This window comes from Passer montanus, unplaced genomic scaffold, assembly GCF_014805655.1.
Source record: "Passer montanus isolate IOZ18808 unplaced genomic scaffold, ASM1480565v1 scaffold99, whole genome shotgun sequence".
Classification (NCBI taxonomy): domain Eukaryota; kingdom Metazoa; phylum Chordata; class Aves; order Passeriformes; family Passeridae; genus Passer; species Passer montanus.
In genome coordinates this window covers 1,020,358-1,037,918 of record NW_024375367.1, presented here as the reverse complement: position 1 = coordinate 1,037,918, position 17,561 = coordinate 1,020,358, and the positions used below count along the sequence as shown (strand labels likewise).

Below are 17,561 nucleotides of genomic sequence, written 5' to 3'. Positions count from 1 at the left end.
GAAGACCAAGTCAACCATCTTTCTCAGCTAAAGTACATCTTCCATTTCACTCTGGCTTTCAACCTCTGCCCCAGATCATGATCCTTTTCTATTTCTCCCTATTCTCCTTCCATCCCAGCTGGCTCCTTTTATTCCAGTTCAGTCTTATCCCCCCTGCAAGGGAATGTATCAGGCTGCACCTACAGAAACAACCATTATAGGTCCCTTCCAACTCAGAATATTCTCTGATTCTGTGAATCCACACTGTAGCAGGTGTCCTGAGGAGCTTGTATTTTATTCTAGTAATGGCAATGAGGAGTCGTGATTGATTCTGCAGAGGTGACAGACACGTATCTGGACAAGGTAAGAGAATAAGGCCTGTGAAGTCAAACTGAATATATTTTTTGAGAATTTATTCCAGCACTTTATAGAAAACTGAGGTAACCCTAACAGAAGCAAAACTCAAGTCAGTATTACAGAAAGAATAAAAAAATCACCAGTGAATTCACATGTGAAAGTACAACCATACACTGTTCATTCTTTAAAGCTCTTCAAATTTGTACAAGTTTCAGGAAGACAGATTGGCTTAGTTTGTTGGCAATTCACAGCTACTTTGAAAGCACAAATGAAACTGTTACTGAACTGTAATGCAGTGTGACATTAGTATGAAAGAGTCAAGACCCTCCCTCTGTCTCTGATCTCATTTGAAGCATGACAGCATCAGACTGGCATTACTAATGCACAGGTCCCCAGTGTACATTGGGTCTCACTTTTGCATGCTCTGAACTTTCCATACCCTTTCACTACAGATCTGCAGATGTCAAGGACCCCAAGCCTTAAGCATGCAGTACTAAGTATGTATGAGCAAAACACATTTATAGAAGACATTTTAAAATTAAATGTGCTTTCTCTTGGACCTTCTACAGTCTGGAAAAGATCTGCAGTTGGATCTCAGGAAAACTTTCAGCTTCAGATAAAAACATTTGGAATGTCAAGGGACTACTGGAAGTCCTGAGAACAACTTTATGAACATTTACTCTTACTACAACTCAGTAAAATCCATTAACGTTTCCCACAGCACTGAATCTAAACATGCATCAGTGTGAACCATGAATGATAATTCCAAGTTTCAATATGTCCTAACATTTCCAGATATAACAGAAACAAATGGCTGTGGTCATTCATAACAGAACATTGCACAATGCCGAACAAAGTGCCTCTTTTTAATATGTATAAGGAGATTTCAGATGGATAATGAGACAAAAGCAGATATATTTATTTGAATGAACTTTTAAGAAATATTAAAGCTACTACTTAATAAAATAAAAACCTGATTACCACATAAGAAAATCGTTTTGGAAATGCTTTCTTTTTTCAAAATGTAGAAATTCTTTGCTGACAATCTTATAAAACACATACATGCTGCAAAAATGAAACATAGAGAGGAGCAATGAAGAATTACCTCAGCTTTCACCACCACTTCACTTGATTGAAACTGTTCTTGTGTTCCATTAAGCATAATAATATATTTGGAAAATGTAAATAACCTAATTACATTTTTTTGCTTCAAGCTTCCAGGCACCAGTCATATATCGTAGTCGTATAAAAAGAAGATCCCTGCCCATCTGCAGCCAGCTCCAAAAGGGAACTAACTTAGAACCTGTGATTAATGAAGAAGAAAATCAGAACGACATTGTTAGGAAAAAAATGAGCACTGGCAAGACTCACATTTAAGCAGTCACGAACCTCTGCATTCTCAGCATACTCAGCCCCACAACCTAGATTTTAACATTTATAAAAAATATATATTTTGAAAGCAATTGCTTTATAGTATTACATTATGCCACAGGTGAGACACTCTAGTTTGCAAGCAGCACAGTAATTCCATGTGTGTGACAAGATGCACACTGCTCTCCGTGACAAGTAAAAAGGAACCTGAACACCAATAACTAAGCAAATGATTTATCTAGCAACTTTGGAGAAGAGGACCACCAACTTGTCTTACAACAATAATATGACGGTACCTATCTTCAGGCAAGGCAAGGAACCCACATTACAAAACCAAGCCTTCTACCATCTCTGCTAATATTTGTGTTAGGTGTAACATACACATGGAACTGCACTGAAAGGAAATATTTCTAGTAAAGTTGGCTCAGGACATTCTCTGCTTGTACTTTTCATCATTATTACAGTTCATTATAATTTCTCTTGTCCAGGGGTTGTGCTGAGGAGATTAAAAAGAAGATAAAAAATATGAAAAGGGCAAAAAAATAGAGGAGCTGCATTTGATGGGGGGGAAGTGAGCCGAAGCAAGCAGTATCTTTTGAGCTGGTTCTGCACTGAGGAAAGAGCTTTACTTCTTAGTGGCAGTAACTTAGTGGCAGAGACCTCCCTGCAGGTCTGAAACAGTACCACATCTTAAGAAGAGATGGTGCTCTAAAGGAAGCCTTAGTAGCTGAGAATTTTGGAAGGCAAGATACAGTGAAATGGAATTGAATCAGTTAAGTGATGATGGTCAGACTCCCTGCACAGTGTTTTAAAATGGCACTAATTTATTAACAAATTTCAGCAAGAAGACATGCCAAAATAGTGTTCTGTCCTAGCACTGTAATTCCTTACTTTTGTCTCCAGTGGGACTGCAGAGTTTCTCTGCCATTCTACCCCTTCACCTACACTTTCTGTACCAAGCCACTGCAATAGGCTGGTAAGGACACGAAATTCAGAATTTGTATGGAAAGAAGGCTGTGTGCTATCAAAACCAGGTAAATAGGGCAATAACCTTGGATCTGTTATTCTGGATTGACATTTCAGGAATCTTGTAAGAACAGGAACTATCTCCCTACCTACCTTCTATTTCAGTCCAGTTGACAGCAACTTCTGCTATAGGTATTTTCAAGCGCTGGGCTATATAAAGAAGTTCCACATCAAAAGCCCTGAAGAAGAACAAGAAACACCAAATATAATCACACATACTCCCAGATGAAAGACAGTGGAAATGTTAATTAAATGACTGTTCAGTTATGCAGTTGATACCAATGCTCTATGGGCCATCAGGTACACATGGATGGGAAATTAATTTTCTTGACTGAACATCTCACAAAACAGACAAAAGTAACAATACTTCTCTGTGTCTGTATTTGAAGGTATAGATCACTCTCTGTTCAGCCCATTACTTCCTTTTCCTACTGTCACAATCACAATTTAAACATTTTTGAAGACCATGAAGACCAAGCAGTCAGTGTCACTGCACATCTCTAGTAGTTTCATCGAAGAGGACATCTACCTGCTGTGGCTTTATGCTGATCTGATGGGTGCTCCTTTTACTTTCTCAGTCAAGGAACCCAAGGCAGCAACATAGAAGCGAAAAATTATTTCTGTTACTATGCACAATTAATCCAAACAACAGTTTAGTGACCACTTAATGCACAACACAAAAACCCTCTAGAGAGACGTTTTTTATTGGCTCAATTTTTTGCAGGTTGTATGGCAAAATGAACTGGGACAGAGATCCTGCGGTGTCAGGTGCTCCTTCCTATTCACATTGTCCAGAATGCACCTTAATCCTCACAGTTCTCTGCACAGAGAATTGTCTATGTGTTTCATTCCTGTAAATGCACCTTAATCCTCACAGTTCTCTGCACAGAGAATTGTCTATGTGTTTCATTCCTGTAAATGCATTCTCAAGTAGGCCTTCTGGCTCTGAAACACCAGATTTTTGATATGCAATAAGTAGTCTGGCAGCTTTTAATGCTCATTGAGAAATCAGCATATGAAACTGCCAGTAGTTACTATTGCCAGGGTTGAACACAAGTCACAATTACAAAGATTCTGATAATTTGCCTTAAATTCTTGTTGCTGAGTCGAAGACAGTTTTCTTTTGAAATGAAAGAAAATATTTTTCCACTGGAAGAAATGTATGCAATAAAAAAACCCCCAAAATTATACATTCATGCTTAAAGAGTTGCTTGAATTCATGTCTTTGGTAATTCCATTTAATACTAGAGAAAAGATGCAAAGGGACAAAGTGATCAAGATCAGGCAGAAGACACACTTTAGCAGGTTGCTTGCAAGTTCAGATGTGATTTTCTTCTACTTCAAGCCACCTTCTCCTTTTAAGCAGCGCATTTCTGTAAAACTATTAATAAATGCAATGACAGGATCAGTCCATTCTGAAATGTGCAGGTAGGTCTGACACACAGAGGTAGGTTCCCACTGAAGTCCAGACCACAGCAGGCTGGCCTGCTGGTGGCATCACAGGCACACCTGCACAGACCTGGACTCGTCCTCTCCGTGTACATGGCAGGAGAGCCCGATTCCACACGGGACAGTGCTAAAACAAGCGAGGGCAGCACAGACAGATGTTATCTATAAAGGCTACAGATATTGTGTATAGGGAATTTAGAGCTGCTTTGCAAATCTGATTTTGATTAGGACACAGGCCTTCTCATTGCCACCAAAAAAGTTAGAAGAATAAATTATTTCTTTACCTCAGTGAACTAAATCTGCTCCAAGCAGCCCTGTCATTTCACTGCTGTCCTTACATGAGGGTTGAATATTATTTTATTAATCACTCCATGGTCTCTTGTACTGAAGAGGTAGTATTTAAATTTTTGCTGACATTTTACATTTGTAAGCCAAAAACCCAATGTATTCACCTTTGAATGTTTATGAATCATGTGTATTAAGACTAAATCTAATTTTGTAATACTTACTTAAATGACTAAAAATCTTAAGAGACGCAGAATAATTGTCTGATGAATTAGACTGTATGAGCTTCTCTAAAAGTATTACATAAACTATTAGCCTAGTGAACTAATAGTTATTTGCAGTAATTCCTGTGGACAACTGATTACTGGAATGTCAGCACATACATCACAGAACAACAACATTAAATAGTTCTGTGAACTACAGGGCTCAAAGTAAGAGATTAAAAGCACAGGAATTAATCAGGTTGAACACTAATATTGTTACATGTGGCTGCCATTTGGGTAACAGTGAACATATCCTGAAATTAAAAAAAAACCCAACAAACCTATTCAAAGCTGAAAGGAGAATGACTTCAGTAGAATAGCACTGGGTTATCATTTTTCATCCCTTTTCCCCACCACCTTTCAGTATGCCAGAATGGTTAGTCAAGGCATACAGACTGTAGCGTGCTCAAAAGACATGACAGCAGTACAGGCATACTGCAGACCACCACATCCAGATGGTACAGGAGAACCATACAGAAACTTCCACAGTCAAGATTAAACTTGGGTGTGTTAAATGGAGCCTACCCTAGAGGAGATCAAAGCCAGAACAAGTGGATGAGCTGTAAGTACAATTCATGTGATTTGCCACAAAGCCATTTGTGAGCAGTTAACCTGTGACAGAATTGCTCCCAGAAAGAGCAAGATATTCTTCACACCATGTATTTCATTCTGCTGCCTCTTGGGAGGGGGACACATAGCTCAGAACACCCAAACTTGACTCCAGCCTGAAAGAATTCAGATTCCAATCTAAGTACCCAGAGTTAGACAGCCAAAAATCTATGGTGTGAACGATTTCCCCATCTATTTCTAATAGTGGCTCCATGATGTGCTAATTACCACAAACATGTATTGTAAAATAAAGAAAAAATTCTCCACGTGGCTGTGTTTTGGTTAAGTTACAACTTAAGGCAATGCTGGCTAAAATTAATTTGAAAACTACGTTGGTAAGTGTTTAATTGAATTCAGTCTTTTTCTAAATTCTTACTATATACTCTATATACTATATATACTCTGAATCCTTAAGATTCTTGAGCTTATAAAAGATCTATCTTTAAAAATTATTCTGCCTTTTAAAATTCACTAGGACTCTTTCTGGTCCAATATTATGTGTTTCAAAAACCAAAATCAGGCCTTTAGCTATAATGTTTTAACTGGAATTCACGAGTTTTGTACATCCAAGATATGTTTTTCCAATAAACTCTTAAAGGCAAAGAAAACAGCGAATGGTCAAAGAGGTCTAATAATGAAACAAGATGCCAAGTGGGCTAGACTGCCAGAACTGCCCTAGCTGAACTTGGGCTTTTGAAAGTCCACATGTCAGCCAAGAGCAGGACTTTTTAAAAGACAAAACAGACAGAGTTAAAACAGCAAAAATATTTTTGTGTTGACTAGACATGCAAACAATTTTACTTGCCATGTACAAAACCAGGAAAAAACCAATTTATTCCACTGCTTGTGTTGGTCTGCAATGGCACAAAACTGGGGAAGAAATCCCTGCAGCAATATGAATGCTTATTTTTCTGAAATTTTTATATAGAAACTCATATTTAGAGATCAGTGACAAACTGGAGAAACAAACTTTTTTTTTAACCAGTTTCTTTCCCAGTTTTAAATGTGAAACAGCATACCTTGTTCAGTGCACAAGGCAATTTTTATAGATAAAAGTTATAGCAACAATTTGGTCTCTTCATTGATCTGCTGACTTGTACAATGCCATCATAAATTGCCACTTCACAAAAATATGTCAATCCAATCAGTACTAGAACTACATTTTTAATTTCTCCTCCTTTTATCATAACAGTAGGACTGTAATTGCTATGTCTAGTTCTCCTAAGGATAGATATTTTCTGGCTGGAAGAAAATTTATCTTTTTTTTTGTTGTCAGAAGAAATCAATGATCAAATTTAGGATAGGAAAACTCAGCCAGCGAGACCATTTAATTTTCCAGTATTTCTCCTGTGCATCAAAATTTAACAGGAACAGTTACATTTTTCAGGTCAAGACTGTAGATGCAGAACTAGATCTTCTTTTATAGCCTGAAGTGACTAATTCCAACTGTCTCTGTAATGTTTTTATAATATCTCTTTTAATTTTCTTTTAAGTTTTAAATTAAAAAATCTGCTCCATCCATTTCTGAAAAACAGATTAGCTGTGTAATCAAATTCAGAATCTAAAACACAAAGCATATGCTCTCTGTTCAAAAGGTTCCTTTCATTTCAAACCAATGTCAAAACTTTGCTATTTAGAAAGTAAATTTCAAGAATGTTTCGTTTATACTCATATATACACAGCCAAAGGATAGTTAAACAAAAAAGACAATGAGAACACTCACCAAAAAAGCCAGTTTAGGATGTAAGTATCAAATATATAAACAGTTTGTAGTATCTATTAATATTCAAATGCCTTCTAAAATTTAGGGTTAGATTAAAAAATATTCTAGGAAATATACTCGTCTCTCTTTAAGAAGTGTTACGTGTATGTGATCTTTACTGCCATGACAATAAAACTGTATTTTTCCTTGTATGCCTCAGTTTCAAGATTTCTTAAATGTAAGCATCTATAAATCAAATTCAGTGCAGCAAGAAGAAGAATCTGGTCTGTTTTCTAGTATTTTAAATATTACAGAGGTGATATTCACATCAGTGTCCATTGGAATGAAAAAAGCACGGTGAAGCATTAAGAAGTGAGGGTCTAAGCAGGTGGGAATTATTAGATAGCTGATTTTATATTACTTTAGATGAGTAAACATGTTATGCCTCAATTTTAGTCTAAAGATTTTTCATAAGCATTCACCTAGCACTGTAGTAACCCCCCCAAATCCAAGCCTGACTAATTGAGCAGACAGACAATTTGGTTTGTGCAGAAGCCTGGTGTTCATTCCCTTCAGCAGCTCACCACACGTTCCAGTGCAGCAGCTGGGGAGCCCTCGGCAGGCGCAAGGACCAGGACGCTTAACTCAGATGGCTTCTATCCTATTAAATCCAGCACTATCCTTATTCCCAGAATATCTGAGCCCTGACCAAACAGAACTGAACACTCCTTCTAGTACCTAACAGACCTGCACCCCACTTGTGGGATTTTAAGGTTCAATGACAATCAAATGTCCATTTCCTTGGATGTCAAGTAGCCCCAACACAGTGACGCAGAAGTGGAAATAAATCCAGATTTCAGAGCCTCTTATCCAGTACCAAGATAGCGTTTCCTCTGCTACCCCTTGCTGATGGTTTCAGTATGAACAAGTTGCTCTGTGACTCAGCTGGGGACTCCACCTTGTTCCAGGCCAGCAGAAGTACAATACCAACTAATATTTCTTACTCTTTTGTCTCCATACTCACGATATGTATAGAACCTCTATGGCACAATGTCTAATCAGTTTGTATTTTCTTTTTCACATGTTATGCAATGGAAAGATATCAGGGGCCAGATTTGTTTAAAATAAGAAGTTTCCAGCATTGAGCTGTTTCAGATTCTTACACAATTGTATACAAAGAATCTAATGCTATGGGATGAATGTTTGATGTCCCTATATAATTTCCAACTGCAATTACCCCAACTGTTTGTACAACACTGACATTTCACTTAGGACTATAATTTCCCTGAATATATGCACTCTCCCCACATACATATGCCTCCCCATCTCCCAGTTTATTTCCAGATCTTATGAATATTAACTGGGAAAGGGACAATACTTGATTTGTGCACTGACATGCTATCTCCCAGTTACAGATGCTAAATGACTAGCTGTGGAGCAGAAAACTAACTTTTGTGACCTTACTATAAGGTTTTTTCTTCAGCGGTGGCAATAATCTGAGTTTCTCTCCTCTAAGAGGGTTTAATTTTCCACAGACCTTGCCAAAGCTTTTGATCTTGAAATCTCTACTGTTCTGTTAGATTTGGTTTGAATAAGCCAATGAATATAAAAAAGGTAGGTAAACTCAGAGAGTGTTGATTGAGAGATGAGCATGAAACCAGAAAATACAATACCAGTTTGTACAGAAGTAAACCAAATTTTAAAAGACCCAAAAAAAATCTACAGTTTTAGGCAAATTTGAGACTTGGAATTATCTGAAGAGGTTCTTTCTTGGAAGAACTTGAGTTGTTCTTTTCTTGACACACAAAACACACATTCTTCATCACTAACTAGTACATTTCAGATAAATAAAACATACAAGGGATTAGTTGATGGATTACTACAGATAAAAGAGCAAGAATCAGGCTCTGATTCTAAGAAGGAGGCTCATCCTATAGTGGCACATACAAGGCTCAATGAACTAAGACATGAAGATCTGGTATGTTCCACACCAATGACATAATTACTCTAAAATGTTAGCAATATCACTTTTGCATTGCTTCTACTCCTAGATAAAGGGGTACAGCACAATTGTTTTTATTCTTTCATTCTTTTGGTGCTAGATAATTGAAGTGGCAGAAGAAAGCTTGTTTTTATCTAGAAAACACTTCATATAACCAGTAAGTCCAATTACAAAAAAATCCTTCAGTTTAAAAAAGAATAAAATTTAAGACTGAATTTCTACAGATGAAATTGATTATCCTCATTTACTTTCAGTTTTCTTCTTGAAGTACTAAATTTACAAAATGAAGTTAAATAAGGCAATTTTGAGATGTGCACTTCTGGGCCTCGCATATGAATTTAACTGTTTATTATTAGTTTTTAGAAAATCCCTGTATGTGAAATTTACAGAGCTTTATAGATCAAGACTGGGTTTGGAGGTAGCAGCACAAATCATACTTTGGGCACAGCTATAGCCTCCTTTAGGTCAATAAGCAACCCACTCAGGTGGGAAAGTGATTTTCTGACTGTTGACTGCCCAGTTCAATGCAACAATAGCTCTGTTCCACATGAGATTCATGTGCCTGAACACAACCTTTGCAACTGCAGTCTGGAGGGCCAGTACAGCTGTCAGAGCTCAGCCTAAAACATTGGAACAGACTAGGACTGTAGGATTGCACACGTTTGTGTGCAATGGAAACGTTGTTCAGCAGTTCTGTTACCTGTCAAGCAAACAGAAGCCCATGAGAGACTTTCCTGAATGAAGACAATAGTTTGAAAAGGTTTGATTACACGTAATTAAACTATCATTTTCAGCAAAAATTGTGGCATAGAAAATCTATAGAAAAGATGGTATTTGTGTGAAAGCTGCTTCAGTCCAGTAACAGCAGTCATGGCTGTATCACTCACATACAGGAACTGGTCTACCTAAATTACAACCAAAGGATCTCTAAATTAATTAAAAGACCACACATAATTTTCAATTGTCTTAAATTAAAGATATCTGTCAATGTTCCTCACATAAAATACTTCAGCAAGAAAGCAAGTAAAGAATAAGTGTTTGCTTTCACTTTAGAGTCCTCAGCAATTACAAACACCTTATCAGATATTAATTTTACATAAAATACTTTGGTTAAGCATTACTGACTGTAATGTATAAAAAATAACACTGATAGGAGTTTTGAATATGATTAATAACTCTTAACTTTTCTTATCAAACTAACAGCTTCTCTCTATTTCTTACTGTGCTTGCATGGCTTATATCTGTAAAAGGAGAGAGGACTCTCAGAAATTGGAGTGAATTACAGCACCAAGTGAAACTGTTTGAAATTCCTTCTGGAGGTAAAGAAAGAAGAGTTATTGGGATTTTCAGTTGTTTGAGGCCTTTTTCCTCTTTTTTCCCCTCTCCTCTTTCCTAATCAATTACCATTTCCTACAACAAGGCAAAACCAAAGTATCCTACCTAGGATTACATACATCTTTTGAGAAAAGAGAATAAAATTAAATAAAGAATAAAATTAAATATCCAACTACTTTACTATAATGTATCTTAATAAGAACATAGAATTTTTAGCAATCTTTAACATAACAAGAAATCGAAGCTGCCATGCAGGCAATACTGTAATTGGCTAAACTGAGCAGCTGAGATGCATGTACAGACATCACATGCTTCATCATAGCTGCAACACTAGAATTACTTTTTCAAACCCATGTTCAATTATAAAAAAACACCACCAACAAAAAAAGGAACAATTTACCAGCGTTCTATGTGAAGATTTGAGAAAGTCTGCAAGGCAGCTTCTCTGGTTAGAAGTTTAAATCCACACTGTGTGTCCCGGATCTCTTTGACACAGAGAAACCACACCAGGAAGTGGAACCCATACATGAGGAGAGTTCGAAAGTAAGAGCGCTGTGGACAAAAGGCAAGAAGTCAGGTTTTTTATTTGAGTGATGAGTGAAGTTCTTGAAGAGAGCTGCCTTACAGGACAGTAACTCTGTTTTGTGATAGCTTTCAAAGTTTGTAAACTGGTTGTATTTTTACACTGGAATGAAAACAGAACTTAACAATTGTTACAGTACAAACAAAATTTTGGATGAAAGGGAAATATTTTGATCTAGGGAAAGACTTGCCAGTCATATGTATAGTCTAGGACAGGAGAAATCCAAGTTTCTTTTTCTCCTCTCCCCAGTTCAGAGCAGTTTTTCATTCTGGATTATGCCTTATTAAGTAAAGCAGGAACCTGCACCTGGATTTCAAATAATTAGTGGAACAGCCATAGTATCTTCTGTATGACTCTTTGGAAGTATATAATGGAAGTATATATATAAGTGAAAATCAGGTCTAAAGTAAAGGCTGCCGTGCAAGATATTTCATTTTATATTTCCAGCAATGTTATCGTCATCTCATTCTTTTGCTTTCACGGATATATGTTATATTCTTCATAAATGTTCCCAGCCTATTTGTTGGTTACACTTGTGCTCTTGACACAATAATCATACAGATAAATTTGGCCATGAACTCCAAAGGCTGGAGTCTGGGTTTGCTGAGGTCCGTCTTAGTCTTTTATTCAAGATAGCTCCTAAACAACTAGAACTGTGATCAAAAATTTGCTTCTGAACTCACTGCTATTCCCAAGCTAAATTTAAGTGATTGTATCTATGACTGCAAGCCACATATCATGTAAAATCTTTAGGAGCCAATGATTCAAATGTTAAGTATCTCTGGGTGATAAGAAATGCCTTTAAAGCCAACAATTTAGAATCTCACTTGAAAAATAGAGAAGATGCTTGGCTTATTATGTAATAGCCTTTGGCTTAAGGAAAACCAAATTCATAGCTTGTGTCTTTTGAAAAGTGCTCCTGCCCCAGGTTAATGGTGGATCTGGTGTGGCTTCTTTGGCTCTTTTGGCTCTGTGACCAGGAACACCAGGCTCCCACCAGGACCAGAAGGGAAGTGCTAGGAGGCTGCATGACTGCCTGACAGTGAAACTGTGCACTTACTTCACAAAGAGCAGTTCCTGGGTTATGCCTATCATTTCTAAGACCATGGAAGTCATAGTACAGATTCATTAAAGGTCATTAACAATTCTGGAGGCAGACCAGAATTCTTGATGTATTGAGACTGAACACAAGGGTCAAATTCTGGTCTTAATAAATTTAATACAGCTGATTATCACAACTTCATTCTACAGTTTTAGATGCCAATAAGTCCAGAGAGAAATCCCAACATCTAAAAGATTGCTCTGCAACTTTTTAATACCTATTGTACTACACAACAGTCTTGTCCCACCACAGTAAAGGTAGTCTTTCTATTCCAGTCTAGGGACAACAGGGTGATCAAACAAAATGGGCTACACATTTCCAGCAAATCAGTTTCTGATTCCTCTATTAAAAACTCAGAAATATGGGGAGAAGCAGTAAGCAAAGGATGGACGTCCTAAAAATTGTACCCTTGTATTAAAAGATGAAAGTCCTGTTCCAATTCCTCTCCCTAATGTAGCAAGAACTTTGAATGCACCGAGAAATGTCTGTCCATATCCAATACTAGACCATGACATGAAACATTTTTTTCTGGGCTCCACTTTATCAGCTACATAATCTCCTTGTAATAGTTCCTAGTTTCTGATAATGATGAAGGCTTTTTTCTCATTGAGTTATTTTTTTTGGTTTTGGCTTCTTTTTCTTTTTGAGGATGAGGATGCTTTCCTCACACAGAGCAGTATTTGCAAGAACTCAGGAAGCATGAACCACTCCAATACTATCTCATAAACCACAAGAAAAAAGTACAGATCTGCCAGTATCAGTGTAATTTCTTTTGAATGTCTGTAACTATTTTAGTAGTCGTGTATATATTTTAGAATAATTTCAAGTACTGAACATCAGTATAAACAAAGCTTACTCTTGAGAACATTCAACATGATGAGCACGTCCAATGACACTAAAAATGAGCCCAGCAATGTGTCTGTTGCAATACAAGTTCCATGCCTGTGCTTTGTCAATTACTGTCTGCCAAGACATCAGAAAATCAGATGTAACAAAGCCATGTGCCTGTGTATCACTGTTCATTACACAAGAGTCACACAGAGAACAGTACTGTCTGTGTGTTCAAAACTCAAAAATTTTACTATGAGTAACACAGAAGACTTAAACCACTTTCCCAGGAATAGAGGTACTCTTCAAACAGCTGGCTGCTAATTATCCCTAACTCATTTTAAAAAGGTTTCGAGATCTGCAGGCCAAGTTCTTGCATTGGAAGGAAATCAGTAATAATGAACTCATTAGCTGCCTCCCCTTCCAGCCCCAGTACTGGTTGCTGGCCACTAATTCTGTCAGAGTTTAGAAGCTCTGCTTGTGTGATATCCTCAACTATAAAAATTAAATCCATAAATTGGAACACTAACTGAAATGAGTTCAAAGTGCCAAAAATCTAGAATACTCTTTGTGTATGATGGAGGACCTCCTGCATGTATGACAAGCTTTTCCTTATTTTTAGCTTCCATTCTTTTAAAAATATTGATTATCTAATTGCAAAACCTGTAGAGCAGAAACAAATAATGGAAATATTTGGTTATAAGTACACAGCAGGAAATGAAAACAAACCTTTGCTATTGAGTCCTTCTCCAGATGAGCTCTAGAACCACACGAAATAGCCATCCCTTCCTGTACAGGAATATAAATTAAAGAGTCATTTCTTAAATGAATATTATTTGAATTGGTGGAATCTTGTGCTGAGAACCATAAAAAAACCCCCAAAACTTCAAAGCAGTACACTTTTCTGCTTCCTATAGCTGCACTTCTTCTACTGCTAGGTTTTGACCCTAAATCAGTCTTTTACAATGAAGAGACAATCTAAAGTTTATTACAATTTGCATAAGGGGCATGCAAATTGCCTCCATTCATTCAGGTCTTGTTTAGCTTTACATTGTTTATGCATATGGAAAATGTTAGCAGCACAGATAAGTACGCAGCATTCCTAGGAATTAAATGTTATAATGTACATTTTCCTTAAGTATTGCACAATGGAATGCAACACAGAATAAATCACTTGTTGCACTGATGTATCTTCAAACGAATAAAATGCCATGACATCAGCCAAAAATATAATCTCAAATTAAATCAACATGTTAAAACAAAAGGTTTAACACTATTCTCATACTACTTCCCACATAAAATCTCACAAGTCTACTCTATTTGAGACCAATACTGAAGAACCAGCAGCTGCTGCAGCCCTGATAGGGAAGAGTGTCAGGGTCACACTGCTGCCCATTGCGTCCTGCACTTGTGGCTCTTGCACTCAGAGGCTGTGACCCCTTCCACAGGTACATTCCCCACAGCTTTGTCTGAAAGGCTGCACATCTTTTCTGTCACTCTGGGAAACCAGCTACAAGTACCTCACCCATCTGCATTTAAGCAGAAAATAAACCTCAGTTCTTTCAAGTCAAGCTTCCAAAAGAGAATGACTGTGCAGGGAGGTGTTCTTGCTCCACAGGTTCTTGAGTTTTTGTTTACAATAAAAGTTCTTCCAAATCCTGTCATTAAACTAAGGACCCTGAGAAAAGAAGACCTGTATAAAAGAGGGCGGAATTAAGATGCACCCTTATAGGTATATAGAATGACATCAGATAAAATGAAAAAACAAATCAGTTCACAAAGAAAACTAAGTAGGCATCACATGGTATTTATACAGAACAGAACAACTTCAAACAATTTGCAGGAAGGATAAACAGCAAACAGAACATTCTGTACTGCCTTGGAGTAGGCACAATTGATGCAAAGGAGGTAAGAACTCAGTGAAAGCTCCTTCTGACAGCTCATTCTTGAGGCTTCTAATCTTACTTAAATCTTCATACTTACACCTGGATCTTCAACTGAATCTCAAAAAATTTGAAGAGAGCTACAAAAGTCTATTTTGTGTATTAAAGTATGCATGTGTATTGCAGTAGAAGCACGAGAATTTATACTCACAGGCCATGGCTGGAGATTCTTTAGACCTTCTTCTACTTTTTCAATATCTGCAAATTTTGTAGCTCCATCTGCATCAGCCATAAGAATCGTCTTCCCCCGAGAACTAAAGACACCCTGCAATGAGAATAGCCAATAAAAAAAATCAACATCTTTGTAATAAATTATTTGTCACAAGCTAGGTGCAAGACACTCCAAAAACCTATGTAGTAACAAGACAGTGATATCTCACAGATTCCACACAACAGGTGAGTATTAATATTCTGCTACTAACAGTAATTCACCTATTTATATGGCAATAACATCTACAGGCTTCACACTCTGAGTGTCCACAGTGACAGACAATGCAAGAACATGAAAGGCTAACAGTCATTCCCAGGAAAACCTAAATCTAAAAGGCAAAAAGTTGCTACAGTCAGCTCTACAGGGGAGCAAGAAGTAGGAGTGATTAGCAGTTGCCATGGTAGTGAATGGCTTTTCTTTGTCATGAACGCTGTGGGGAAAGAAGGATGCAGCTCGAATTTTTCCTAACACTATTTAATGAAAATTCAAGACCTATTTCTCAAAACTAATTTAAGACAGTCTCAAGTCACAGAATCACTGCAAAACACTTGTGATACACAGGTTTCACAGCTTATGTTGCATATGTTTGGTCAGAAAAATCTCTTAATTTTTGAAGGGGTCCAGACAGGAAAACAATTATCAGTGGGTGTGACAAATATACTGTTGCAACCAAGCACATGTCCATCTGGAAAAGTCTGTCAAAGAAGTAGCTGTACACACATCCACTCTACATAATGCATTGTAAAAGTGTATCACACAGAAAATTTTGTCCTTCTCTTGGAATAACTTCAAAATTGTATCTCTTACAACAGTTCCATGTGTTCTAATATTATGTTCTCTCCATTTCCGATAGTTATTCATTTTTCATAAAAAATAAATTGACATACTAAAGATAGAGCTGAAAATACAGATAAAGACGCTCACTGACAATCCACAGATGATACCACCCTTTTTCAGAAAAGCAAGGTGTCATGCACCGTAGGAATATAATGTTCCTTCCAAATGTGTTACAGCTATTTCATATTTAGAACATGTTCATTTTACGGTAATATCCATGGGAAAGCATGAATTGTGCTGTTCTGACTATCAAGTGTGGGTGATAGCAGTGGGCTTCAGTAAACATAAACTGTGCTGGATGAGTTCTTGTTTATCAGCCATGTTAAAAACCACAGCCACGACCTGGACAGCGAAGTTTGCCAATTTGGCTCTATTTTGTCTACAAAAGTTTAACTTTAATTTATAACAGTTTTGGTGGTTTGTTTTTTTTTTTTTTTTTGGGTTTTGTTTGGTTTTGGTTTTTTTTTGTTTTTGTTGGCTTTCGTAAATGCAAGCTGATTTCTAAGTAGAACTAACATGAATATGAAATTCAAGCACTTTTTTCCACTTTGAATTTTCATGTTAAAAAAAATGTCTTTGTTATTGATCTTTCTGGAAAGACAACACTGCTACCAAGATCTAAAATAAACTTATTTCGAAAAAAAAATTTGCTTTAATTTATAGAATCTGAACTCAGTTTTCTCCTAATCATTTTGTTAATGCATTGAATTCAAAATGTCAATCATCACAGTTCTATCTTCTGCATACTTGGGCACAGGTAGTTCAAACAGAGAAGGAGATGAAAGTATTAATTACCGTCCTGACTGCTCCCCCTTTCCCTCGATTTTTTTCCAAAGATATCACTCGCACTTTGTCACTTCCATATTTCTTGCAGTACTCCTTTGCAACCTGACAGATACACAAAAAGCCAGCATAAAACAAAACCAGGAACCAAGGGAGAAGTGTACATTTGCTCACCCTTCAAAAGAAAATAAATTAATAGCACAGAGCTATAACCACTTCAGTCAGCACAAATACATTGCCAGTGTTCGCTGGAGTCTGTTTGGGAAAATAAAAACAGTTCACAGTCAAAACAAAAAGACTGAAGAAACAAAGTAATGTTCAATAAGAACAGGATATTTCCCTAAGCAATTTCAACCCCCATCCTCCCACCTCCAAAAAACTCAATCCTAATTTAATTTATATCATACTATTACAGACCTTTTCTATTAACACCAATAGTTCATAAAAGAAATACAATTTTCTATGACAGCTACCTACTTCTCACCTGTCTTGCTGCTATTCGTGGTTTTGAAGAAAAATTCATATTGATCTAAAACTCCATTCACACTGCAAGCATCTGAACATTTTGGTAAATATTGTGGGGAAGAGAAAGCTTGAGCTTTCCCCTAATTTTTTCTAAAGGTTGTCTTGAGTCCTTTTAACTCCAGAGGCCTGCAGCCACTGTATGCTCAGTTGAAAGAGATGGTAGAAAGAATGCACAGCAGTCAAAATTATATACCAGCAATCCTTAAAGCAATATACATCTTAGTGTCTACCTCAAACATCTTCTAAGCAGTAGGAAAAAACCCCACAAGCTGGCTAGCCTTCCTTGCCAGTGACAGATAAAAGTTGAAGCAGAAGAATACAGAACTTCAATACAGAATTTCAAAATTAGTATTCTGAAAATACTAATACTG

At 37.0% G+C, this 17,561-nt stretch overlaps 1 protein-coding gene across 3 annotated transcripts in view; it reads right to left on the bottom strand.

Moving 5' to 3' along the window:
* Positions 1-375: 375 nt before the first annotated feature.
* Positions 376-17,561, bottom strand: part of ALG5 (ALG5 dolichyl-phosphate beta-glucosyltransferase) — a 20,687-nt gene continuing 3,501 nt past the window's right edge. For 2 of the 3 annotated variants that reach the window (XM_039696596.1, XM_039696597.1), the window contains exons 5-10: positions 16,678-16,770; positions 14,986-15,099; positions 13,621-13,680; positions 10,779-10,930; positions 2,827-2,912; positions 1,527-1,639 (exon numbers count right to left, since the gene is read on the bottom strand). In XM_039696596.1, the coding sequence (XP_039552530.1) occupies positions 1,527-1,639; positions 2,827-2,912; positions 10,779-10,930; positions 13,621-13,680; positions 14,986-15,099; positions 16,678-16,770 (618 nt within the window). Of the gene's footprint in view, positions 1,640-2,826; positions 2,913-10,778; positions 10,931-13,620; positions 13,681-14,985; positions 15,100-16,677; positions 16,771-17,561 lie in introns of all 3 variants that reach the window. The other variant, XM_039696595.1, reaches the window with a different exon arrangement.